This window comes from Cyprinus carpio, chromosome A22 (assembly GCF_018340385.1).
Source record: "Cyprinus carpio isolate SPL01 chromosome A22, ASM1834038v1, whole genome shotgun sequence".
NCBI lineage: Eukaryota > Metazoa > Chordata > Actinopteri > Cypriniformes > Cyprinidae > Cyprinus > Cyprinus carpio.
The window spans coordinates 17056848-17084543 of record NC_056593.1 but is presented as its reverse complement, the minus strand read 5'-3'; the positions used below and the strand labels follow the sequence as shown (position 1 = coordinate 17084543).

The window sequence follows — 27696 nt, the reverse complement described above, 5'->3', positions numbered from 1 at the left end:
TGAACTAGAGTGTTGCTAGGCAGTTACTAGGGTGTTCGTGGTGGTTGAGAGGGTGTTGCTATGAAGTAGCTTAGCAGTGGCTAGGGTGTTGTGAATGGTTGATAGAGTGTTGCTAGGCAGTTACTAGGGTGTTCGTGGTGGTTGGGAGGGTGTGGCTATGAAGTTGCTAGACAGTGTGCTAGGGTGTTTGTGAATGGTTGATAGAGTGTTGCTAGGCAGTTACTAGGGTGTGTCAGGGTGGTTGTGAGGTGTTGCTATGAAGTTGCTAGGATGCTGTAGGTGATTGCTAGGAAGTTGCTAGGCAGTGGCTAGGGTGTTGTGAATGGTTGATAGAGTGTTGCTAGGCAGTTACTAGGGTGTTCGTGGTGGTTGAGAGGGTGTTGCTATGAAGTTGCTAGGATGCTGTAGGTGATTGCAGTTGTTGCTAGGCAGGTGCTAGGGTGTTGTGAACGGTTGATAGAGTGTTGCTAGGCAGTTACTAGGGTGTTCGTGGTGGTTGAGAGGGTGTTGCTATGAAGTTGCTAGGATGCTGTAGGTGATTGCTAGGGAGTTTCTAGGCAGGTGCTAGGGTGTTGTAAATGGTTGATAGAGTGTTGCTAGGCAGTTACTAGGGTGTTCGCTGTGGTTGTGAGGGTGTTGCTATGAAGTTGCTTGGAAGTGGCTAGGGTGTTCTGAGCAGTTGCTATGCAATTGCTAGTGTGTTTTATCATGTTGCTAGCATGTTTAAGATAGACACATGTTGGTGGCATGTTTTATGCTAGTTGTTATGCGATTCAGGTTATCTTGGTGGTTACTAGGGTGCTGCTCTGCAGTTTCTAGGGTCTTGCAGGTTGATAGATAAGCCAACATAGCTGCAAAGAAAACTAAAATGCATTTTGATTTATCTGGGTCTGTATCTAAATTTTGATTATTGTGCCAGAAAATGAATCAAATCCCTGAGAAGCAGATGTGAGGTCTCACATGACAGAGGCTGCTCCTCATCATCTGGAACTGATCGATCAGCTTCTTGTGCAGGGGACGCATTTCTGGATGCACCAGTTTTTCGTGGACGACCAGACCCACGCCGAGGACATGAACCTGTGCGGTTTATTCAATAAGAACGATTATCTTATGTTTATAAATCTCTTTAGAGTAGTTAAAATGAAGACGTTCTGGAGGTGCTCACCTGTTCCTGCATCAGATCCTTCAGTTGGGTGATCTTCTCCGTATCCTCCGGGTGACTGCTAATGTACTCTTTATCGAAGAACGCCTGACATAAAAAACACAGTCGACAAACTTATGAAACCATTCTTTTGGATGAATACCGAGCTGTTGATGTTCATGCATTTGGGCAACAAAAAGCTTGTCAGCTGAACATGAAGAAGCGCCTCTGCTAGTGTGAGCTTTCTAAAGCATGATAAACGTCTCTGCCAAGAGAAGCAATGTTCTTTTCAACACTTCAAAATCACATCAGGTCAAATTTGCACTGACTTCCTGGTATCTAGCGATTCCTCCGTTGACGGCGGCGTCGATCACCCCATTGAGGCACATGCTGAGCAGGTTGATGTTTCCGTGAAGCTGCTTGTGCTGGTACTGACTGATCAGGGTGCGCAGCTCCTGGTTCTTGTTCTCCACCACATATATGGCGTTCTCCAGTGGACTAACCTCAACCTACAGTACAGGACATACATGAGGTAAACACAGGTACTCTGAATGTATGTTACAGTTTCTGTTCAGTAAATCTGTACAATATATTGACATTATTATAAAACTATTATCCTGAGTTTACTGATTGAGCAGCATTTATTTATTTAAAAGTATTTTAAAACAAATAAAATATAAATTCATATGACAAATTGAAGTTTATTTATAAATAAAAAAAAAAAAAATAAAAAAACATTAAATATTTTAAATCATAAATTAATATGGGAGTTTTTTGTTTAATCAAAAATAAAAAAAAAAAAAAACTATCTGCAAATTCAAAACTCAATAATTGATAAAAGTTAACTTTTTAATTTTTAATTTAATATGATTTTTAATTTAATTAAATTTTTTAATTTATTAATTTTTTAAGTTAAAATGTTAACTTTAAATCGAGTTTAGTGTTTGGGTAGAACGAACTTAGATTTTTTTATTATTTATTTAATAATTTATGCAAAATCATATTAAACATATTCAATATGTAAATTCATGACTTGATGAATGTTAACTTTTAAATTTAATATGATTGATTGATTTTATTTTTAAGTTAAAATTGTAACTTTAAATTTATATGGGAGTTTTCTATTTATTTAATTATTTATGCAAAATCATATTAAAAATATTCTATCTGCAAATTCAAGACTTGATAAAAGTTAACTTTTTAATTTAATATGATTTTTTATTTAATTTTAGTTTTTTATTTATTATCTTTTTTAATTTAAAATTTTAACTTTAAATTGAGTTTACTGTTTAGGTAGTACAGATTTAGATTTTATTTATTTATTTATTTATTTAGTTATACAAAATCATATTAAAACATTCAATATGTAAATTCATGACTTGATGAAAGTTAACTTTTTAATTTTAATTTAATATGAATGATTGATTTCATTTTTAAGTTAAAATTAGTACAAATTTATATGGGAGTTTTTTGTTTAATATGTAAATACATAACAAAAAAAAAGTTATAATAATTAAAAAAATTTAAACTAATCCATAAAACACAAAAAGTAAATTAAATCAATACTAAATAAAAATAATTATAATAAAAAAAATTATTTTATAAAAATGAATACAAATAAAATTAAAATACATGACTTTTCGTGAAAAATTTGAAAGTTACTTTTTAAAATTAAACAAGCAAACATCATGTAAATTCATGACTTTTCGTGAAAAATTTGAAAGTTACTTTTTAAAATTAAATTTGGCTTAGTGTTTGAGTAATATAAATTTCAATTATTGAATTATTTATGCAAAATCATAAAAAATAAATAAATAAAAAAAATATGCGCATTGTGTTGGACAGCTGCCCATGAGGTTATCAGCTCCAAATGATTGACTTTGAGATTTAATAAACAGACTAAAATGGTGGCCTCATTATGTTAATGATACACTCAGCATTTGGATGAGTCACGCACCAGCTCACGCTTATCCACCTCAAACCAGCGGGAGATGCCGGGCAGAGGGTGGGTCAGGATGAGTGTTGTCCGCTCGATCCAGAGACTCTGAGAAAACACACACATGATGCAACTTCATCCTACACCTGGTGCTAAAGTCATTTATCCACTAGTGTTCCTAGAGAAGAACTTCAAATTCACCTTAAATTCATTGTCCTTGTCTTTCGGGCCCTACAAAAGATAATGTCAATTGTCATGACGGAATCGCCGGACATTATTGACTCTGTAGAAGCTCTTGATGCGGTCCGGCACACGGTCCATCTGCAGCACATCCATGTTTTCTGAAACTGGAGTCACAGCGTAGATCTGGAGGTCTATGGAGCTTTACATGAAGGACAAACAGCTACTATATAACAAAAAAGTAGTTTAAAAGGACAGAAAACCCTAAACAATTAGCACGATTGTCTATCATTTATTTATTTATTTTTTGTCTGTGCAAAGCAAAAAAATATATTTTGCAGAGTGTCCAAGCTACTCTTTTACTTACAAGTGGTATAGACTTTTGGACAACAAAAATGTATTGTAAAAAGTACAGATATTAGAATTTTTTAAGTAAAAAAAACAAAACAAAACAAAACAAAAAAATTATCTTATTAGAGTGAGCGATACTATATATATATATATATATATATATATATATATATATATATATATATATATATATATATATTATCAATCGATGTGATGATTTAATTAATCACATATTAAATGCACATCAAATTTGGCTGAGAAATCACCCACAAAAGACAATGTCAATTCATGACTTCATAAAGTTTACATTTGAGTTTTAAAGTGTTTGGGTAGTATAAATTTCAATTGAAGATTTTTTGTATTTTTATTATTATTATAATTTTATTTATGCAAAATTATATTAAAACGTATTAAACATGTAAATTCATGACTTCATGAAAGTTAATTTTTTTAAGTTTAAATTTCATTTAGAGTAGTATAAATGTAAATTAGAGGTTTTTATTATATTCATTATTATATATTTTTTTAAATTTATTTAAACACAAATATTTAAATATTATTAAAAAAAAAAATTCTTGGTTTGAACATTAATTTTTGTATTAATCAATTGATAGCCCTATATATATATATATATATATATATATATATATATATATATATATTATATATATATATATATATAATATATATATATATATATATGGGCATCACCATTTCCTTATCCCCTTTCCATTAAAAAAAAAAAAAATATGGTGAAGGATACACTGTGCATCACCCTGTAAAATCCCCTCATCTGGTTGATTTGGGTGCTGCATGGCGATAGCTTGTGGAAATTCTCCCAGCATTCTTTGCTGAAAGGCTTCGAGTCTCTCGTAGTCATGCCCTCGACAGACAAACTCCTTATTCTGTGTGGAGAGAAAGAAAAATCCATAAATAAATATATACTATTTAATTTATTGTTGTTTTTTTCTTATATATTTATTTTAAATGAAAAAGCAATCCCTTAATTTAATCTTTACAATTATTACAAACAAACAGAGCGTGTAAATATCGCAACAGCTCACCCTGAGGAAGAAGGGAAACTTCCGGCCATAAAATCCCACCCTGAAGAACTCCGGCTCTAGTCGCTGCTGCTCCATGATGTTGTCATAATATGCTGCCTCCATTTTCTGTAAAGAAGGAAGGAGCTAAATATTCACACAGTGTTGACCTCCTTCTGAGCATAATACATAACAGTACATTAATAGCTGTGCGGTCCACTCAGAGTGCTGTTATATAATCTCTATTCATATACAGTATTCACATTTTCATCAAAAAGCACTGACCCGTATCCAGCTGAGACTCTGATAATCGTACAGGGACTCGTACTGGAAGGCTAGCTCCCGGCACAGCGGGATGCCGTACTCCCAACACTGAGAAGACAACGAGAACAGGACAGAATACGCAGTTTAAAACTAGATTTTCATTTCAGTTCTGGCATGGGGAGTTTTAGAAAGAAGTTTATAGAAAGAAATGCCACATCACACTTAGTTTGCACCTTGTTTTCTGACAGGTGTTTACGAGAATTAAAGGGAAAGTTCGCCCAAAAATGAAAAATCTGTCATCATTTACATACCCTCAAGTTGTTCCAAACCTGTAAGAGTTTCTTGTTCTGTTGAACACAAAAGAAGATGTTTTGTTTTTATAGATGTTGTTAACTAAACATTTGCTGATAGCCTTTGACTTCCAAAGTATGAAAAAAATGGCTACCGTCAACTGTTTAGTTACCAACATTCTTCAAAATATCTTCTTTTGTGTTCAACAAAAAAAAACAACACAAAAAAATTAAAAAAAAAAATGAATTAAATTACAGTTATATTTTGAAATTTAAAAAAAATAAAAAATACAACAAAAAACAGAAAAAAACTCTTTTCTAACTGCATATTACAAATGTTTCATATACCTTTTGCATTGGGACATTTTTTTTTTACCTTGTAATGTTTATTTAAAAATTTACAGAACAAAAAATCCACAACAACCAAACAAAAATCACAACTTTAACAAGTCATTTGTTTTATTTATTTATACCACACGGACTTTCTTTATAAGGATTAAAAGTAGAAAAAAAAAAAAAAAAAAAAAAAAAAACTCCATTGACTTGTTAAAGTTTCAATGAAATAGAAGAAACTATAAATCTGTTTGCACTCAACGTGGGCAAGAGAAATTACGAATCTAAAATTAACACTCACTAAGTAGAACTGGAGTTGGCAAGTATATGAAACAGTACGTTTTTTAATTTATTAAGTGTAATAATGCCTGAGAATGTGACACTTGCTCACATGTTGGCCGGTAACTTTTTCGCTTATTAAGTGTAATAATGCCTGAGAATGTGATATGTTTTAGCGCAAATCCAAGACTGCTTTGCAATTATAAATACTGTAAGCGCTGTGAGCTTTTCACATGATAACAGTGTTTTCAGTGTCCCAGTGCGGTTCGCAGTAAGGCTGAAATTATCCCCAAAAGTGTGAATTGAGTCTGTAAGTTAGCCATTTGCTTTAAAAACATTATAGACTAATCCAACTTTAGCAACTATTGCTGCTCACCATTTTTCAGACAATCTTTTGCTCTTTTCTAATGAACGTCTGTGGAGGATCATTGTGTTTGGACCAATTGTCAATAGAATTTTACAGGAATTACTCCATATTCTGTTAAGCCGTTGTTGAAACAAAGCAGTATCTATAAATACCTTTCCCTTGTTGAAGTAGTGGATGACCTTTCGACAGAGACCCTCTTTGCGATGCCATTCACTCTGCGCAGGATAGTGCAGGAACTCCCGGAGGGGCCTTTCCTCCCAGTGGAGTAGTTCCCAGTACAGCAGGAGGGTAAACGCCGCCTCTGTCAGACAAGTTCAAATACTCTTTGAATAAAGTACTTCTTTTTGGAGCTGGTAGAGCATAGTGCTAGCAACACAAAGGTCATGGGTTCAATTGCCAGGAAACATACAGTATGTAGTGATAAAAATGTGTACTTTATAGGCCTTATGTATTCTAAAGTTTCACCTTAAATGAAAATTACCCCATGTTTTACTCACCCTCAAGCCATCCTAAGTGTATATGACTTTCTTCTTTCAGACCAATACAATCAGAGTTATATAAAAAAACTGAATTATCACTTTAACTTTAAAAAAAAAACAGTTTTCTTTTCATTCCAATGCCCTGCTTCTCGTGCTTTTTAAACGCAAAAACACATTCGGTGTGATTTTAAGTTTGTCTATGTGAAATAACTCTGAATGATGCCTCACCTGTGTAGTTTTCAGCCTGCAGGTGCATTTCGCACAGCTTGTGAATGTATCTGATGTACATCTCCTCCTTATTAATCTCCGACTTGTAGAAATTCTACAAAATGAGATCATGTGATCATCAGGTTACTTTTGGTTAGTTGCAAAAATGCCATAAATCATATATAAGGCTGACAGTGGATTGAATAAAGGGTTAGACTCACCAGCAGGTTAACAGTGCAACCGATCTTCTTGTTTTCTGTCTCATCACCTTTCATGCAATCTCTGCCGACACAAGAAACAGGAAGGAAGTTTCATTAGATACGCCCTCCAATGCCACGCCCACTGACCATATATGGGCCATATGATGCACATTTGCACACAAAAATGAGAAGAACTCCGATTTGAATCTGTATGGTTCCTACGCAGTTTACGAAGAGTTTTACATACAATTTACTGATTGCTAAACAGTAATGTTTGGCTGAACATTTTACATGTCAGTCAAATTGCCACTTCCTGTTTAAGTCAGCAGCCACAAAATGAACAAAACAAAACATAAAATGACAAAAAATGTAACTATAGTTAAAATGAAAAGCGAAAATATGTAAATAACAGCTAATTTAACACTATAACACTATACAAGTATATAAATAATACTAAAATAACACTTACACTTATCTATAGACACTAGAATGAGAGTTTTACCTGTAGTCCAGCAGTCTCTCCATGAGACGCGTGACAGATGTGACAAAAGAGACGCCCGTCTCCCTCCAGGTCTCCTGCTCGATCTTCTCCAGCAGACTAGACATAAACAACACACACATATATAGAATTATTTAAGGGCACTTCATGGGCTGAAGGTAAAACAGGGGCTTGTGATGGAAGATCTGTTTTAGTGCATCTGATAGGTTGAACAGGGTTAGTTTCCTCTTACCTGGGGTACGGCCCAAACAGTTGAGTTCTAATAATCCCGCAGCACAAGGCAAATCAGAGACACTCAGGTTATAACAAGAGTACTTAAACAACTGGATGTGTAGCTGTGTGTGTCAGGGGACAGGGTAGAGTGAGTGTGTGTGTGTGCGTGTACTTACAGCAAACTGAAGAGTTCTCTGTAATTCTCGTCTCCTTTGCCTTCAGACACCAGACTGTCCAGTTTGTCTATCAGTTCTGCCTCCACCTGCACCATAAACATGAACTGAATTATGTGCTAATATTGAAACATATAATTCATAATTCTAAGTAATATTTCTCTATTGATATTATTTATGCTTTCAGAAATTAAATTGTTTTTGTCATTCGGTGCCACCCGAATTGCCAAGAATGGACGCTGCTAAAAAAACCCCACCAACACAACAATGAAACAATGTTTTATTACATAAATAAATAAATGAAAAAAAAAAAAAGTACTTTGTAACATTTTATTACATAAATGTTACTTTTTTTGTGATTAAAAAAATTATAATAATAAATATATAATAATATTATATTATAACAAAGTAGTTTATTGGTTTTATTGCTGTTTTTATTGAATGTAATAATAATAATAATAATATTTTTTCTTCAAAATGATATAATTTCTCAAGAATAGATTCAATATACAATAATTATTTTTTAATTAATACATTTATTCATTTTTTTTCATTATTATTTTTTCATTATTATTATTATCCTTTATCCATTTTTTCCCCCATTATTACTTGGCATTTACTATTATTTACCATTTATTATTTATGGTTGCATTTAGAGTGAAAATAATTCATAATCATGTTCCTTGGTTTCCATGTAACATAACTCAGGTTAAGAGAAACAGAAAAAATAGCCAAGAAAAGACAGAAAAGCAGAAGCAGGTATAATGGACCTGTTTGAAGTTGCCGTTCTTTCTCTGTTCCCAGTCCATCATTCGTGGAAGAATGGGGATCATTATGTTTCTCGGACTTCATTTTGTGGTACAAAGCGCTCACACCCAGAAATGGGCCAATCATTCCTGATCTTATTCTCACCTGCATCCAACCCAAACAAAAACCCAAGCAAATCGTAATTATTCATTCTTCTTTCTATTTCTTTCTTTTTTTTAATGGTGGCTCTTTATTGTTAAAGCCTGAATGTCTAGGTTTATGTTACAAGGTGAGTGAGCTTTACATGTCAGAAAGAATCTGAAATATGTTATTTTTAATAATATCAATAATGAAAAACCCTGTGACATAAAAATACCCAAACTTGCAGCAGCACCTTGTAGTAGTTATGGGGGAATTTCTGAAGTGCAGTACCTTCTTCTACCTCTAGAGGTCAGTACTGCTTTTCTAGAGGAAGTGGATGTTTGTGTTTGTGTTTCTGTGCATGTGCAGAGAAATGCAGGAAAAAAGAATGAAACAGAGTCGAAAGACAGAGATAGAACCAAAGCGCTCACCCAAATTCTGCCACATGCTAAACAGCTCATAAGCCATCATGACCCTCATATCACCATACCTGCAAAAACACACAAAAAACTCCTCTAAACCCATGCAGGAATCTACAAACAGCATTTATTAAACATACTAGACTCAGAAGAACAGAAGAGCCACATGCTGGGCTGAAGATCACAGAGAGAGATGAATCGACCCTCCCGACAAACTCACAGGGTGATCATCTATCTTGCATGCCGTGCAGCAGTCTTGCGTGCATTTCTGCATCCAAGGCTTTTTTGTATTTGAGTATTTGACTAATAACTGAAGGAACAGGTATCTATTAATCATGAGATGCAGATCTCATGGATAACACGAAAAGGAGGGTGAGCTAGCCAGAAAAGACGGAATACAAAGCAATGTTGCATGTACTCTAGATGGATTTAACATGGATTAGCCCATGCTACAATACTCAAATTATTATTTGTTTCATATTTAAAGGAGTATCTGGGTTAAATACAACTTAAGCTCTGCTGATTACATTTGTGACATGACATTTGTAAAGTAATTTGGATTTTTGTCCTAAAAAAACCTAATGAAAGCCTGTGGTGGAAAAACATTACTATCTGCATGCATTTAGAAACAACGACATGTTGATTTCTTCGTAGAGTTTTTAAGCAATATTTTAAGCTTACTTGTCAAAGACCTTCTTCCGCTTGGCTGGTGTCAGAGTCTCCAGCTGTAGACTGGGCTGGTTGATAAACAACACTGCCAGACTGAAGTACGAATTCCACACCTGACAGAAAAAGCAACACAAAGGTTTAGTGGTGCTACTGTGAGACTCTATGTGCTGCCACATTCCTTTAATAGAGATCTTGACAAAGTTTTGAAGGAGAATTAATATAATGTTGCCAATAGCATTACCTTGGATATACACAAATGACTGATTATTTGGTGGGCAGTCTTCAGAATTTTAAGCCCCTCCTCTTCCAGAAAGGAAGCCACGCCTCCCAATTATTTTTCACATTGAACTATTCTGAACACTAATGGTAAGGTCACATTTACCATTGCTCTGCACATTTTTGTTGACAAAAACAAATATCCCCGTGAAACTGACCACATTTTATGGGTGTCAATTGATATTTTAATATTCATGCTGTTATGAGATGCTGATTTCAGTTTTTGCATGGCTTCAATAGACCAACTAATCTACTGTACCTGTGATGATTAAGTACCTTAACCAGTTCAGATTGGATTCCGGATTTAAGATGCTCTACATTGGCTCGAACACACCTATTGAGTCCTGGGTGGGCATGTCCTAGTCTCCTTTTCCAGAAAGGAAGCCACACCCGGGTGGGCATGTCCTAGTCTCCTTTTCCAGAAAGGAATCCAAAAATTTCTCCATGCAGATTTCTCTATTTTGATAAATAAAAATTTCTCCATGAAGATTTCTCTAAAGGTTTGAGTTGGTCATGTGACTTTGCTACGTTGACCAACAGAAAAGTGCTTGGTTTCAAATAGACTTCATTAGAGCTGTGCTTCACACATCTACACTATTGACTATAGACAGTGGACCTTCTTTCGCCTGTGAAATTTAACCAAAAGTAATGTGACCATATCTCAAGGATGTCAATTGATATTAGTTACAATATGCTGAATAAGTTTTACATGCCTTCACTGACCAAAGCGATCTACCAGTGTCTATTAACCACCCTAACCAGTTCAGACTGGATTCCGGATTTAAGTTGCTCCATAATGGCCTACTCATTTTTTTTTTTTTTTTAGGGGATATCCAGTGAAAGCCCACACTGGTAGACAGGGCCATGTTTTCCTCTCAAAGATAACCTTCATTAATAATTCAGTAGATTTAAACTTTACAGAGCCAGTCTCCCTGGTCAGTGGCACCATCTGTTTTGATCAGGGAGGAGAGCTTCATTAGACTGGATTAGAGAGAGCCAAGAGTGTCCAACAGCAAGACACCATAAAGTCCCATATGAAGCACGTTTGTGTACATGTGGAATGTGATATTCAGAAAAAGGGATGTGTGGGGGTTTGAAAATTATGTTTAATGTGTGTTTCAGTGCCAGGGAGTCTGTGGTTCATCACAATCACACACCTTAAAATCAAAGTCAGCATCTGTAAAACTTTTATGAAGAGCAGGCGACAGATACTGAGTTGTGCTCACAATGATACTGCAAGAAAGAAAAGGTATAATTAGAAAAACAGAGTATAGAGTACGGTATAAATATGTGATGATCTCTCTCTCTCTCTGTGTGCATATAAATATATATATATATATATATATATATATATATATATATATATATATACACACACACACACACACACACACACACACACACACACTGTATGCTGGAGAACAACATTACATTCTTTAAAAATAATAAAGTCTTTTTGACCACAAACTTTTGACAAGTTGTGTATATTTTTGCTTGAAAAGTGCACTTATGCTCTGTAAAAATAATATCTAATGCAGTGACATTCATATTGAAAGTGACATTACTGTCATTTTCAAGACACTTTACAAGTACTAAAAATATGATAATTCCAGAGAAATATATTTGTATTATAACATATATGTTATTCAAAAATGTTTATTCAAACCAAAACAATATGTTTTGAGCCAATAAATAAATAATAATAATTCAATAACTACTCTGGAAGGAAACGGGAATGAGGTAGAAAAGGGAAAAAAAATTGATCGAGTCTCACTTGCTGGTCAGCAGTCTCATGACGTTCCAGTCACGTGGGAATATACTGAGCTTCATCAGGTTTCTGAATACACAGAAAATCTTCAGCAAGAACTCCTGCAAGAGATAGGATTGTATAAGCTGGGTCAGAAGAAAGTATTTTCACATTTAACATTTAAAAACTTAACCTTTAAGCAGCAATATAAATTATTTAGATGCTTGATTTCTGAAATTTATGAGACGGTTCACCTTTAGCTCCTCTTTGCTTTGGAAGTTGTCCAGTAGGTGTTGAAAATGAATGTCCGACATCTGACGCAGGAGAGACAACAAACAGGACACATACTCCCCCTGCCAATCAGAAAGTGGGCAAGTCCTTGTGAGCCAATCGATCTGTTCAACAGCCAATCAAACACATCCAAAGGGAGCGGCGAAGCAGAATGAATGAGAGACGTGAAGATACTGTGGGATGAATTCACTAAACAGTTGTGTAACACTTATAGTCTCAGCCTCAGACGGCACACCACAGACCCGTCTACAGACTGTTCACTAAATTTCTGATCCATATTATGCACAAAAATGAAAAGGCTGGCTGAAATCACCAGTTCTAATCTGACTAGCTGACTTTACACAACTTTTTTAATCAGTTGATATAATTCACTTGTGAGCAGTTCTTGGCCAGTAAAACCTCCAATATGGACTAGACTTTTGTTGTTAGTCAAAAGTCTGGCTATGTGAGACTAAAGCGTGGTATTTCAACACAAAACTCTTATGTCTGATTCACCTACCACCCACAATCCAATTACAGCAGGCACAATATGCATATTTATATTAGGTCATTGTCATTCTTCTTTGGGCAACCATTCCCGTAAATGCCATGTAAATGACGCTCTTTGTAGAATGTGACAGACTCACAAATGTCAAAGTTTTTTTTTACCTGACACAATTAACTTTAGTATCAGCCACAGAACATTACAAATATTTCAGCAGTGGTTCATCAAACAAAGATCAAACGATTTTAACTCAGCATGGATCCACATGGAGGATTCATTCATGCACTTTTTCTGCCTTTTAAAGATCCAGGTGCTAAAACAACTCAGACAATGTTTGCAAATTTGTAATGCTATCAAAGGGTGCAGTTTTTTCTACGTGAATTCTCCTGTCTGATTATATCATGCTTTCTTTTAACTACATATACACTTAGACATGATATTAGTTCTGCTGGGTTTAAGTTTATAAGCTTTCTATGATGAATACATCAAAAATTAAACATTAAGCAAGCAAATGTATATTAAAGGATGCAAACCCATAAATCAGAGTACAGATCAGAGCATGTTTGTGTTGTAGTAGTTTACTGTTTATTTTAGCCTTCTGAGCAGGAGTTACAACAGTCTAAATGTAAGAGACGTAAGACAAACATGCATGGTGAGTCTCACGAAACCTGTCAGGAAAGATCAGGGTTATATTTTATGCAACAATGAAAAGAAAAATACATTTTGCATTTAAATTTTGCATAAAGAAAATTATGCCAAAGAAATTAATGGTCCTAAACAGAAGCTTAATTTTTTTTTTCCTTGATATATGCATTTTATGTGCAGTTTTTGTGAAATTTGCCCGCATAAAGACATACTGTACTGTAATATGCGTGAGTCAGTGAGTGAGTGTGAGAGACAGTATAAATACAGACATGAACATGACATGAACGAGAGAGAGAGAGAGAGAGAGAGAGAGAGAGAGAGAGAGCAACAGTGGTTACTTTTATATTTAAGTTACAGTAATTGTCAGATATTCAAATATAAATACTCCTGTTTTGTCGGTTTATTGCATTGATTTGGTATGATTAATGTTGGAGCTTGAGGTAGATCTATTTTGACAATTTCAATGTTATCTTTAAAAATGAAGAAAATTCATGTGATTTTACTTTCAGAACCTGACTGTTGCAATCTGTAGTCAGAGAAAGAAGAGTTCCAGAAAGATGCTGGGAAAGAGACAGAAGATGAAGAAAAGATCTCAGTAGGGATGCAGCCAAGCAGGTGGAAGAGAAGAGGGATGGAGGGAAGGAAAGAAGTAGAATATCAGATTTGTTAGTTACTAACAGTGATCTCAGCCGTGCACTGTGGACAGCGCTGCCCTCTTACCGCCTCCTGAGACTGAGATTTACTCATGATGGCCAACAGCGTCTGCAACAACACATCCAACAAACTCTCCACCATCATCTCTACCTCCTCCTGCACAGAGCTCTCCTGCAGATAGGAAAAGAGAAACATTGTCTTCTTAACCAAAGTCACAAGCGGGATGTTCAAAATTTTGATGACATGCACACTTGCAAAAGTGTACCAGTGAGCTGCTCTTAATAATGGAGAAAATGCTGCTCAGGATTCCCGAGCAGATCAGAAGCTCCTTCTGTTGCCGCAGATGCAGATGAATGTGATGGAGAACAACAGGAAGAAGAATTCTCCTTGATTCTGTGTAAACAGACAGAGAGAGGTTACTAACTCAATTCACCTGATTACGATTTCAGACATTTACACTGTCATAAAACATGTACAAAAATTATACCTTTTAGAGGAACAACAGCTTGTCACCATGGCAGTACCCATAAAAGGGACACCTTTGTACCTTATCTAACCATAAAAGGTGCACATTAGTACCTTAGAGTAGTAATATGTACCCTTAATGTACTACTAGGGGTAAATAAGGCACAAAGATGTCCCTTTGAGAGTACTGCCCCAATGACAAGCTGTTGTACCTATAAAAGGTACAATTTTACATATTAGAGAGTGAAACAATTCTTTAAAAAAATACCTGGGAAGGAGAAAAGCCTGCTATCCACGGTCCGAGCAATGGACTGCAGCTTGACCACGTCCATGGACTGACCAATGTGGACCGTACTAGGCATGCTACCCAGAGTTCCCCTCACAAACTCTGCCACTTCCTGTACTGTGAACATCTGGAGGAGCTCGTCAAAAATTGCTGGGAAAGAGTTGAGTAGGGCAGCCTGAAAATATGGGAAGAAACCAGAGAAAGAAAGGTTGACTTTTACAATCTGGTCATGGTTCGTGTTCCCCTTCAGATAAAACAAGATATGTAGGGCCTGTTGGCCAAAGATGGGATGGACATCACCCACAAAGCAAGAGGTGAAGTAACAGTGAGACTTTATCAGCACCTCATGGTTACTTGGTAGATTAGAGATTCAGTAAATTCAGAATTTTTAGAAGATGCCAAACAAATGAGAGATCACCTCCTCCCATTGTGCAACAGAGTTTAGCTCAAATGCTAATCAAACAAACCTAAACCAACTAAGGAAGGTCTTCGGGTCACTTGACAATTACAGGCAAGTGGGTTGGAGTAGGTTGATACTAATCTTTGCAGGACAGTGTGTCTCTGGGAGCAGGGTTGAAGACCTCTCGGTCACAGTCATAGTAGAAAAACTTTGGCCTTGGCTATTCCTTAATTCAAAGGTCCATTACATCTCTTGCTTCTGAGGACTTCCAATACCCACTTTGCTCACCAGCCCAATAGTACGATCCACTGCAGGCAAGGTGATCTCTGGTCCCCGGTTCAATGCCACGGAAGAGCAAAGGTGAATAATGTGGGCGTTTGGAAGGACTTGACTTTGTGCAAGATAAGATTTGGTGTCAAACACAGCAATCAAACCAAGAAACACGTCAAAGAACCCTGTGGAAGATGCACTGGAAGCATAGAGAACCATTTGTTGGTGTTGGTCAGGTTGTTTGGGTTGTTGGTTCATGTTGGGGTCTGGTGTTCTGGAAAGGTACTGAGTGTTTGTATGTGATGGTTGATGTTTTGGGCTTTGGTTTTGGGTTGGGTTGTGAGGGAGTCTCCATTCTATTACTGTGGGGCAATTCAACAAGCTGCATCTACTTACAGACAGCTGAGAGGGCCGTGGGGAATTACAGCTCAATGGCTGCAAGCAGTTGCCCTGGTTGGTAGTGGCTTGTCCTGTAGTTGGCTGGGGACCCTAGGGGGTACAATGAGGTTGGGCAGGATTGGGTCAAGATAAAGGGCAGGGATGGGAAAAGTCCACAAAGGTACAATATGGGACAATTCAAGAAAATATTAACAAAACCAAAGATGACTAAATCTTCATTAAACCATTTGTGCGAGAATTGTGGGCTGGAGGGACTGTACTGTGTTCAGACATTGATTAATCAAACCACATACAAGATAAGTTTTGAGAAGAAGCTCGAGAAAATGATGCTTTCCTGGAGCCATGAATGATAAAATATGGTGGGGACAGAAAAAGCCATGTAGAAGAAAAGCTTTGGGAAGGAGTTCGAACATAACCTAATGAAGATGTACCTTGACCATAATCAAACATAAACATAAATAGAGAAGAAATGTCACATTTTCCCATACAAACACTACCTATAACTAAACAAAACTGACCAACCCTTTGCACAAAAACTGGTAAAAATAAAACATATCTAGGGATCAGATCATCATAGTAACTTGGGGGAGAGGAGAGCTAGTTTGACACAGAACACCTCAGAAAGCACATAGAGTAGCAATGGCCTGGAAACCACCTACTGAACATCCTAGCAACATAATGACAATTACCATTTACACCACCTTCACACAATGTAAAAATCTAGTGACTAATGATACCACAGTATCTCAAGAACTTGCTTGGTGGCTTTCTGTGTTGGTGTCTATCGATTTTCGTCTTAAAACCTCTTGTCTTGTGTTCTTCAAATCTAACACCTTCAGAACACATCACATCTACTTCACTGAGCAAACAATCTGAAGTGAGCAGATATCTTTACTTAAACATACTCCTGCTGCCTTCAGGAAAAACCTTGTTTTGTCTGATCACAACTCGCTCTAAGAAATTATTTCACAGGATTTTTCTTGAGATAGGGCTGTCTAAACAGCTTAGATGTGCAACTTCTTTAGGGGAGAGATAGACAGATGCATCAATCACATGGAAGACTAAACAAACCTGGGCCTCAAGGAAACAGCTTTGATCTTGGGTCAACAACTGTGGATTTGGAGATCAGCAACTCGTTACAACTTGATCCTTTCATTTTCCAATACATTAGACCACCTTGATCTTTTGTCCTTTTCGCTTAGTTCCTCAATTAACCAGTGTGAGGTTTAAATTGATAAAATAATTTATATAAATGTGCACAGTAACAAACCATTCATCCATTACATCCCACTCCTAGTCATTTTATGCTTATTATTTTTTGACACAGTTATTCTAATATTTCTGATTGTTTCTTTAGGTAGTATCTCCTTACAAATGGAAATGGTCATAAACATGAAATGTGAACAGTTCTTGAGTTTATATCTGACCTGGGTGAAAATGAGTGTCTCAGAGCTGCGGCTGTCCAGACTGAGCACGAAACGGATGGATTGGAAAAGCTCCTGGATGCTGGCCCGAAATTGGTCCTCCTCCATCCCACAGGTGGCCCGGGAGTAGAGGATTCGTGACTGGATGATGAATTTAAACAGGTACTCTAGAGCCTGGAAGAACATTTACAGGTAACGTGTATCCTGGAAATGTCTGCAGGTATCCAAGCCTTTCAATGTTTATGCTATAAAATGTATTTAAAACACTTCAAGTACAATAAATACAGACAATCCCTTTGCTTGTACTTTGAAAACAAATTAAGTTAAAAAAAAAAAAAAAAAAAAATTAAAAAGTGTTTCACATTTTATCACTTTGGGAAATGTGTACTTAACTCAGGTGCTAATGAAACTAAATACTAAAACAAGAAAAAGACAAAATAAATCTTCATACAATTTAATTTGTACTGAGCAGGTTTTGATTCAAAGCAATGAGTTTTAAATACTATGATGACTAAATAGATGGCTCCCGTGTCTTTCATAAGCCAATTTCAAATGCTGAGATAAAAGGTTTTGCTTCTAAATACATAAGTAAAATTAAAAGTGGAAACTTTTCTTACTTGCACTCAAATATGTGTTTGGCTAGATACTTTTGAAATTTTTGACGCAGCACCCACACTTAAACTAAAGTATAATTTCTCTGTACTTTTACAGTGCTTGACATTTTAATATGAGGGTACAGTCTGAACCAAAATGAATCACCAATCAAAGCAGTGATAGCAATACATCTTAACAAAAACTACACAGTGAGTGAATAAGAAATCTCAGGAACATTTCCTTGAGCAAGTTATTTGTAAGGGCCCTTTGAGGACTGCACAGAAACTTCTTAGGTAAATGTACTATTTGTTCTAGTTTCTGTTAAAGCTGAATCACTGTTTATTGGACAGTGGCCACCATATGATTTCAAGTGAATGTTTTTCTGTTGATTTTTTGTTTGTGTGGTTATACAGCAAACTTGGTAACATAACAGAGAATCTTACCCTCATGGCTTCCTGGATGTGGTCCTGTCTAACAACTTCTGCTGATCGGTCCATATACCACTTCAGACAGCGAATCAACTCTCTGAATTAAAATTGATAAAATATCAAGTTATAATATATTATATATAGATATATATATATATATATATATATATATATATCTATATTACAAGTAACATCCTACATTTACAACAAAACTTAACTAATAGTTTGCTTGCTCAAACTATACACTGAAAAAAATGGTGTAAAAACAAAAAAATTACTAGTGAATTTCACAGTTACAAATATTATTTACAAAGAAACAGCAAGTAACATCAAATTAAATGTGAAATTTTAAAGTACTACAACTGAAATGGTTATTTACAACTTCGAAAAATCATATCTTGCAGTTTATCTTGACAAAAATATCCTGTGAAAATACATGGACTTACTTATAAGCCAGCGCTCCAGCAAAATGTTTCTGGATGTAGGTGTCCATCACAGGCCGGAAGTGATAAAACTTACTGTCCCGGAGCAGATTGATGATGAACACCTGGACAGAGATGGAGAGCAGAAGTCAGGAGTTTACTGATCACGTCCAAAGCTCTGACTGGTGTTGAAAACATCAGTATGCATCAGTGTTAAAATTAATTAAATTATTTATTTTAAAATATAAAATCAACTTTTTTCTTCACTTTTAGTTATTATAGTACACAGAGTTAAAGGAATAGTTCACCCAAAAATAAAAATCTGCTGAATTGAAGATGTAGATGAGTTTGTTTCTTCGTCAGAACTGATTTGGAGAAATTTAACATTAGATCACTTGCTTAGCAATGGATGCTCTGCAGTGAATGGGTGCCATCAGAATGAGAGTCCAAACAGCTGATAAAAACATCACAATAATCCACAAATAACCCACACCACTCCAGTCCATCAGTTAATGTCTTGTGAAGCAAAAAGCTGCACGTTTTTAAGAAACAAATCCATTATTAATCCATTTTAACTTTAAACTGTCACTTCTGGCCGAAATAACAGTCCATAATCCATAATAACACTTCCTCCAGTGGAAAAGTCCATCTTCTGTTGTCCTCTCATATCAAAATCCACACACATATTTGTGGACAGAAGACTAGAAAACTTCTTGATGGATTTCTTACAAACTTCTTACAGCTTTTCGCTTTACAAGACATTGATTGATGGACTGGAGTGATGTGAATTACTTGTGGATTATTGTGAGGTTTTTATCAGCTGCTTGGCACCCATTTACTGCAGAGGGTCTATTGGTGAGACAGTGATATAATGCTACATTTCTCCAAATCTGATGAAGAAACAAACTCATCTACTGTACATCTTGGATGGTCTGAGGGTGAGTAAATTTTCAGCAAATTGACATTTTTAGGTGAACTATTCCTTTGAATGAAATGAAAATGAGACGACAAGGCAAGAAGAATGCATCAGCGTAGGCTCTCTATTCTCCACACAGAAACATGACAGATGTATTCAGGCCAAGAGAGGCTAGAACATCTTGACTCTTTTTACAGGAGTTTGAAAAGCTAAAGGCTCTCTGGAGACGCCACTATCAACCAGTTGTGAACGCCTAATAATGCCTGGATCCACGCCAGCTGAAATCTTCCATTTTTCAGGACAGACACACACACACACAGCATGAGCACTCATGAAAGAGATGAATCGAGTGCATTAAAGGGTGTTCACACATGCAGACACACAGTACATGTGGGTTTGAGTCTTATGATGAATGGAAATCAGACACGTTATTACAGCAGTGAATTATTAACGCTAGTTAAGCTATGGCGTAGTCCTAGAAATGCCATTCCTTAAAGTTTCTAACCAGTGACTGAAACACCAGGGGTCCATATTTGTCTGTGTTGTCATCCAGAATGGAGAACAGCGTGTCGAGGATGTCTTGAAGAAACTGGAGAGGAAACCAGAAAATGGATGTAAATTACATTAAGTGGACATTAAAATCTGTTATTTTTAAAGACAATAAATAAAATAAAAAAAAAAACAAGCCAGAGCTCTCACTTTGACTATTTCTTCCCCACAGACATGCCGCAATCGCCCTAAAATGTCCATTACACGGTCTGGATGTGCTTTCCACTTCAACAAAGCTAGCAGATCGACTCACAACACAAACACAAGAAGACAGTGTCATTATACTCTGAGAAGTAGATGCAACAACTGATGAAAGAAGGAAAAATTGTTAGTAAGTGTTAGTAAATTACCATTCTGAGTCAGTTTGGTGGAAGAGAGCTGAGTGGATATCCAGAGGGTTTCCTTAGTGCTGCGCTGGAAGATGAGGCTGGACGGGATGTTCGGGCAGCCGTTGAAGTCATCTTTACAGCAGGGCAGCCCCAGGTACAGCGCGTGGTTACTGAAGGTGGTGTTTTCATCACACTGATCCACATTCAAAAGAGAGTTTAACAGGGTTATTATCGTTAACTAAAACTGAAAACATAAAAAATGCAACATGAAAATAAATGAAATAAACTGAAAAAAAAATATCTATCTATAAATGTTTTAACTCTTGGCAAGTGGATAAAAAAACGGTTTTCCTTTTTAATCCAACTTAAAATATTATTTTAAAAATTCTATATTAATTTATTATTTTAATATTATGTGTAACAGTCATTTTTTTTTTTATCTACTAAATGCATTAAAAAACAACAACTGTGGAATATCAAGTCTTCCATGGATCTTGACGCTTGCATTCTTTTTTTTTTTTTTATGGTAAACGCACATAATTTCTGATGTGTTTCACATAATGTAATGTCTGCTTCACCTTGTAGACGTAAAGCTCATGGCTCTCATCTGACAGTGTGGTGCCATCTTCCCTCATGAGTGGAGTGAAAGCAAAGCCAAAAAGCTTCTTTTCTCCTTTGTCCTTTGCTATAAAAGCAAGCAAACAAAAGTTTAAATATTGTCCAAAGTGCTTGTCAAATTTCAAATGCCAGTTAATAATTCAAATGTTAATAAAAATCATATCACTTCATGAAACAAGTCAAAAAAAAAAAAAAAACCACCGTAATTTTTGAGTATGTCGCGAAGTGCATGCATCATGTAAAACCCAACAACAAAACATTATCTCGTCCATTTAAAAAAAAAAAAATTATCTTCTAAATAAAGAAATTCATATGTAGGCACAATTTATCTTTATATAAACTGATTAATTTCAATAGTTTAAGTGTAAGCCTTCAGATCAAAAAATCAGTTCTGTAAAATGTGACCCTTTCTGTGAAAACCCAGCTAAAGTCATTTTTTGGTGATTTACTGTTTTCTATATAAAATCATCCTTCACAAAGTACAGAACATTCTGTGAAAATGTAACATTGATATCTTTATTACTGACTGAGTAAAACCATGTCAGAGATTGAAATCATAGTGAAATTTATGGTTGAAATCAAACTTTGATGCTTGTTATCTCATAATTAGATTTTGAGACTTTAGCCTGGATTTCACAGAGAGGGTCACTAATGTGTGCAAAATGATACCAATAGTGTGCAAAGTCCTTACTTGAGCAGTGTCTGAACTCAAAGCGCAGATGGGAGCCGCGGAAGCGGTCGATGGGGATGGGCAGTTTGATGACCTCGCTCCAGCGCGGACTGTTGTTGTGGTAGAGGACGAAAGAGCGGTACTCGCTGATGTTGTGTTCTCCTGAGCCCAGACTAATGCACTCCTGATAAAGGATAGAAGAAATGGAAACCGTTTTATGTGGCATTATAGTGTGCATTAAAGTTTGCGACACCAACATTTATGATGGACTTATGTAAAATACATCAGAAACTCATTTACTCCTCCAAACTGACTTCAATTTTGTTTGGACTAAATGAGTCACCACATGAGCTACAGATCACTGATATGTTTTTCAAAGGGAAAGTTTATCCAAAAATGAGAATTCTGTCATTCTAAACCCCTACTGTTTGCTTCTGAGGATTCTGTGATTTTTATTTCAATAATCATGCAGCACAATTCCTTAAAGGGGAAGTTCAACCCAAAATTAAAATTCTGTCATTAACTACTCACCCTCATGTCGTTCCAAACCCGTAAGATCTTAGTTTATCTTCAGAACACAAATTAAGATATTTCTGATGAAATCTGAGAGCTATCTGACCCTCCACAGACAGCAACGCAACTAAAATATTCAGAGGTCCAGAAACGTAGTAAATACATTGGTACAACAGTCCATGTGACATCAGTGGCTCAACTTCAGTTTTGCGATGCTACGAGAATACTTTTTTTTTTTGCGCAAAGAAAACAAAAATAACATAATTTACTCAACCTTTCTTCTCCCCCAAGTTACGTCTTCTGCCATTTTGGAGAGTACCCAAGAACAAACTGGACGTAATCAGCATTGTTTACGTTCGCAGGGAAAGTGTGCGCATGAAAGTAATGTGCGTAATAAGCATTGTTTATGCTTAGGAGAAAGCATGCGTATGCATTGTTATACTCTCTAAAATGGCGGAAGATGTAACTCGAGGGAGAAGAATGGGTGAGTAAATTATGTTATTTTTGTTTTCTTTGCAAAAAAAAAAAAAAAAAAAAAGTATTCTCGTAGCATCGTTAAACTGAAGTTGAGCCACTGATGTCACATTGACTGTTTAACCGATGTATTTACTACGTTTCTGGACTTGGGAACATTTCAGTTGCGTTCCTGTCTATGCAGGGTCAGAGAGCTCTCTGATTTCATCAAAAATATCTTAATTTGTGTTCCAAAGATGAACAAAGGTCTTACGGGTTTGGAACGACATGAGGGAAAGTAATTAATGACAAAATTTTCATTTTGGAAGTGAACTAACCATTTAAAGTTTCTCCTTTTATACCAGGTTTGGAAAAACATAAGGATGAGTAAATGATGACAGAATTTTTATTACTGTCAATTTATTCCTTTATTACAGCAGTCTGACGTACTTTGAGGATCTCGCCGTCAGCGTAGAGCACATACATGGTGACCTCGATGTTCTTCTGAACGCTCTTGCCTCCTCTCTCAAAGTCTCCTCTCTCCAGCGTAAGGTAGAGGTCATTGCGTATGTCGCCTGGAGAGAGAAAACACACACATTGTTTGGTAATATGAGTATTTTTCATTTTGGCTTAATAAAACTGCACCTGTTACAAATATGTTGTCATTTTGTTACTTATATTTGCATTTTAAAGAATTATTGCAAGGAAAACTCAACATACATGTGTCGCCACATAGAGTTTAAAAAGGTTCAGACATCTTTGCCTAAAATCTGATGATAGAGAGAGTTAATGTTGGAGAGAGTTAATGTTGGACCCTGACTACAGATACAAACAGAGTTATTGGGTAAGAACCAAAATACATCAGTCTACTATGTCTAACCCATAAAAGCTGGAGAAAAAAACAAACTGTAAACAAATATTTTAGCATGCTCCTATACCTAAGTGTTTTTTGTTCAAGCTTAAGAGAAAATGTAACGGTCACATTATTTTTTTAAGGTCCACTTCACATTATAAACAAACTTTTGCCTCAATACACTCCTAATTTGCTGCTTATTATTAATTAGTAAGGTAATTGTTAAGTTTAGGTATTAGGTATTATGTAGAATATGGTCATGCAGAATAAATGCTTTATAAAGACTAATAAACAGCCAATATGTTAATAATAGGCATGCTAATAAGCAACTAGTTGATAGTGAGAATTGGTCCCTATACTAAAGTGTTACCCATGTAATCTTGGATGGCTTCATCACACTTAATTCAGCTTCACTTTTAAACTCACTCAAAAACTGAAATTAAATTTATTGTCAAACCGTTTGTCCAGCTAAACCGTAGGAGCGAAAGGATGTAAGGAATCTCATCAAACTTGAGTTCAACCTGTCTTTACACTGTGACTCCACATGTGAGCTTGGTTTTCAGATGACTCTTTCATTATCAACCTCATTCAATCCATGACCCAGCAGCCCACATTCTCTCCGCCGAGCGGCAAGCATCTGAATCATAACACTCAAAATAAACACAGACTCCCTCTGGAACAGCGCTTAGCTTTTACCCGTCTACTCAGGGGAACAAAGTTTTAGCTGGTTGTGAAAGAAGTTGTGGGTTTAATTTGATTTCTTCCAATTACAGCTGATGCAATAAAAGAGAATGTGTGGCTCTGCTAGAAACCATTCCTCCTGCTGATACCCACCCTGCAGACAGTTATGAGCACAGAGATGTACATTTCAGCATACACCTTAAACAAAAGCTTCAGTTTGCTCTGATGACACCAGATATCTCTTGAATGGCTTTACTGGGGGTGGATAAACGGAGGGAGAATGACATAAATCACCTTACGCAATAATGTGTTTGCTTTATTGTGTGTGTAATGTGCATAATCAAATAGTTTCCTTGACTTTTGCCCGCAAATTGAAAATGACTTGTACATTTTGAGTAACAAAGAACAATATTGACCGTCTGAGGACCTTTGCAAACATTATGAATCCCCGTTATATGTATAAACTGATATTACAAAGTAGTACAGAATATAACAATCTGCTCTGTTATAACATTTCTAAAGTTACCTTAATAAAAGTGAAAAACTAAAATCTTAAAAAAAAGTATATAAATGTTATTATGGGTTGGAAAATGAAAGAAAAAGTCATATTTTACAAGGTGTATTTAAATGTAAGGTTTTTTTTTTTTTTTTTTTTAATAATGTGCACTGATAAATCATGCATAAAAAAGACCAAAAGTATGCATTAAGAATGCAAATCAATTTGGTCTTGGTTCGATTCCAGCCTCAGACACCCATTACAATTTTACTAAAAGCTGACCGTAGTGCCAAAAGGTCCTCACAATTCAACATGGCTAAACACACACACACACACACACACACACATATATATATATATATATATATATATATTGGGATTTTACATAATTATTTCCTGTTTGCCGCCTCATATTATTACTATAAAAATGATGATTATTATTTTATGGTTTTGTTTTAGTTAACTATAATAACCCTGTTTAAAAACGCTGTGTAACAGAACAAGCAACAATTTATAAAACTGTGGAATTTAAGTTTGAATTTTTTAAATCTAAATGTGTATTTGGATAGGTCGACATATAATCAAAACCAATCCAACGCTGTCCATTAATTTTCTAAATTCGGGAAGCTGCCTCCTTGTCATTTCTGACTTACAACAAAAAACAGAGCAATGCCTAAAAGCTGCTATGTGACAAGGTGTACAGTAAACAAGCTAAAGAGAGCATTTAGGACACAAAAGTAGAGCACAACGTGCCATATTTCTCTGAGAACTGCGCACACTAGAGGAAAACGTTATCGGCGACAAGACAAGATTCATTATTTTTAACCATGTCGAAGGATTATTTCACCACCCGATGTGAATCTGAGAGGAGGAAATATATTAAGAAACTACATTTTATTGGACAGTGCCCCTTTTCCTAACCTTCCTTCCTTAATGTACACCTTATCACGTAGCAGCTTTTAGGCATTGCTGTTTTTTTATAAGTCAGAAATGACAGCGAAGCAGCTTGCCGCAATAGAAAGTCAATGGAGAGCATTGGATTGTGAGCGTGGCCTAAATGCGCTCTGTCTCTATAACCCCATAATTCGTAGTGTTTAAAATTAAATATTTAAAATGATTTAACAACAATGTTAAATGGTTATAATTACTAAACATCTTTTTAATAAATAATACCAGTATTGTTACAGGAATTGTTACAGGAATCCATATTGACAATACTGGCCTTGTTGGTACTTAATATCACATCAAAAGAAAGTAAGCGACATGGAACATCCCACAACCGAAATAAAAGCCGAAATCAAGCTTTGTTTGTTTGTTTGTGTGTTTGGCTGACAGTATCCTACAGTTCCACATCCCGATAAAAATTTTATCTGGCAGCAGCAGGCTGGCTCCTGTGTGTTCCTGTTTAGATGCTTTCTGTAATGGGTCTACATCATTAGACGCTTCTCTCCACTGCTTCTGAGTTATTCTACTGAATGAACTCCATATAAAGCTCTCTATTCAGGCACCAATTCCTTCCAAAGAAACAATCCTGGTGCATTCCCAGCTGAAAAGAGACAGCAGTAGCTAATTTATAAAGAAACAGAAGAAGATACTATGGTTTACATATTTGCATGTGCTCACATTATGTTTTTTATGTATATTAAGAGGATGACAAAACAAAAAAATCACAGGAATATCAAGGAAACTTACTTTTCCCCCCTCAATCTGGATATTTTAACACTTAGATACCCTTTTATCAATTATAGTGTTGTTACTATTTACTAAAACTATTTAAAAAATAACGCTAAAATAGAATAAAAATATAAGACAAAAAGCATCAGGAAAACTGAGAATCTATCTAGATATATTTGCACTTAGATTCCCTTACATCACTTACATTATTGTTATTGTTAAACTATTAAAAAATAGTTTTAAAGTTGAAATAAAATTGATAAATATTAGATGAAAAAATTTTGTTCAAACTAAAACTATCAAAAAATGAAATAAAGCTAAAAAAATTAGATGAAAACGTAAACAAAAATAAAAAGTTACAACAAAGAAAATGAAAAATTAACTGAAAACTACCTGAAATAAATAAGTACAACAATTATTAAACCTAGAACTAAAAGCTAATTAACAAAAAATAAAATAAAAATAAACAAATGTAACTAAAAATAAATAAAGGCACATAAAAAATATGCAAATTAAAATTAAAACTGAATACATTAAAATAAATGTTCATTTAATAATAGTACTGTATCACTAATCTGGTGTTAATGTCATGCTGTGTGATGATATATGCCTCTTCAGATGTCAAATCAAAAACTGATAAAATAAGATACTATATTCAATTTTAGCTTCTAGATTCAACAGTCAGTTCAATTATATATCAAAAACTTCATGGGATGAGTTCAATTCAATAAAAGACATGAACAGTATTTTACCTCTTTCTGTTTATTGATTTACAAACACTGTTGAAAGTTAGTTTGTAGTTTGGTTCATGGCTTAAAACTTTTTTGAAATCCCTACGGAGAAAATGAGTGCGAAAAACACTCCCAGAACCAAGGCTGTTGAAATCAGGCATTAAAAAGAACCCGAAAAAGCTGAAACGGATGACGCAATACCAACCCGTCAAGACACTGACACCAGAAAAGGAATGTACAAATACTTCTGAAGAGATTTTGTTAAACAAACTCATCTCCGGCTTATTGAAAATGTCATGAGAATGAATAATTCCCAAAGCTTGTGGCACTTCAAGTGTCATTAACATTTCATAATGCTAACAGTTCAATAATCCATCTAATTGCTGCCTCCAAGACCTAATATCATTTGACAGACAGATATTGTTTATTAACGCAATGGATCCCAACGCTGGGACCATGCTTTAGAAAACTGTCCAGTTTGATCTTTTTAGGGAATAAAG

The 27696-nt window shown here is 35.4% G+C and overlaps 1 protein-coding gene across 1 annotated transcript in view; it reads right to left on the bottom strand.

The window, feature by feature from the left end:
* Window positions 1-27696, bottom strand: part of LOC109057488 (dedicator of cytokinesis protein 3-like) — a 125686-nt gene that overhangs the window by 14116 nt on the left and 83874 nt on the right. Inside the window, 35 exon segments of the mRNA XM_042712478.1 lie at window positions 961-1077; window positions 1166-1249; window positions 1471-1650; window positions 3099-3185; window positions 3279-3451; window positions 4372-4513; window positions 4673-4777; window positions 4934-5020; window positions 6334-6482; window positions 6889-6982; window positions 7089-7149; window positions 7570-7665; window positions 7799-7825; window positions 7956-8041; window positions 8723-8794; window positions 8797-8817; window positions 8820-8864; window positions 9249-9330; window positions 9941-10041; window positions 11362-11437; window positions 11979-12073; window positions 12206-12304; window positions 14050-14196; window positions 14291-14418; window positions 14759-14951; window positions 15843-15935; window positions 17273-17443; window positions 18307-18388; window positions 18738-18838; window positions 20135-20218; window positions 20329-20426; window positions 20529-20700; window positions 21086-21192; window positions 21817-21979; window positions 23212-23336. Coding sequence (XP_042568412.1) covers window positions 961-1077; window positions 1166-1249; window positions 1471-1650; window positions 3099-3185; window positions 3279-3451; window positions 4372-4513; window positions 4673-4777; window positions 4934-5020; window positions 6334-6482; window positions 6889-6982; window positions 7089-7149; window positions 7570-7665; window positions 7799-7825; window positions 7956-8041; window positions 8723-8794; window positions 8797-8817; window positions 8820-8864; window positions 9249-9330; window positions 9941-10041; window positions 11362-11437; window positions 11979-12073; window positions 12206-12304; window positions 14050-14196; window positions 14291-14418; window positions 14759-14951; window positions 15843-15935; window positions 17273-17443; window positions 18307-18388; window positions 18738-18838; window positions 20135-20218; window positions 20329-20426; window positions 20529-20700; window positions 21086-21192; window positions 21817-21979; window positions 23212-23336 — 3743 coding nt within the window.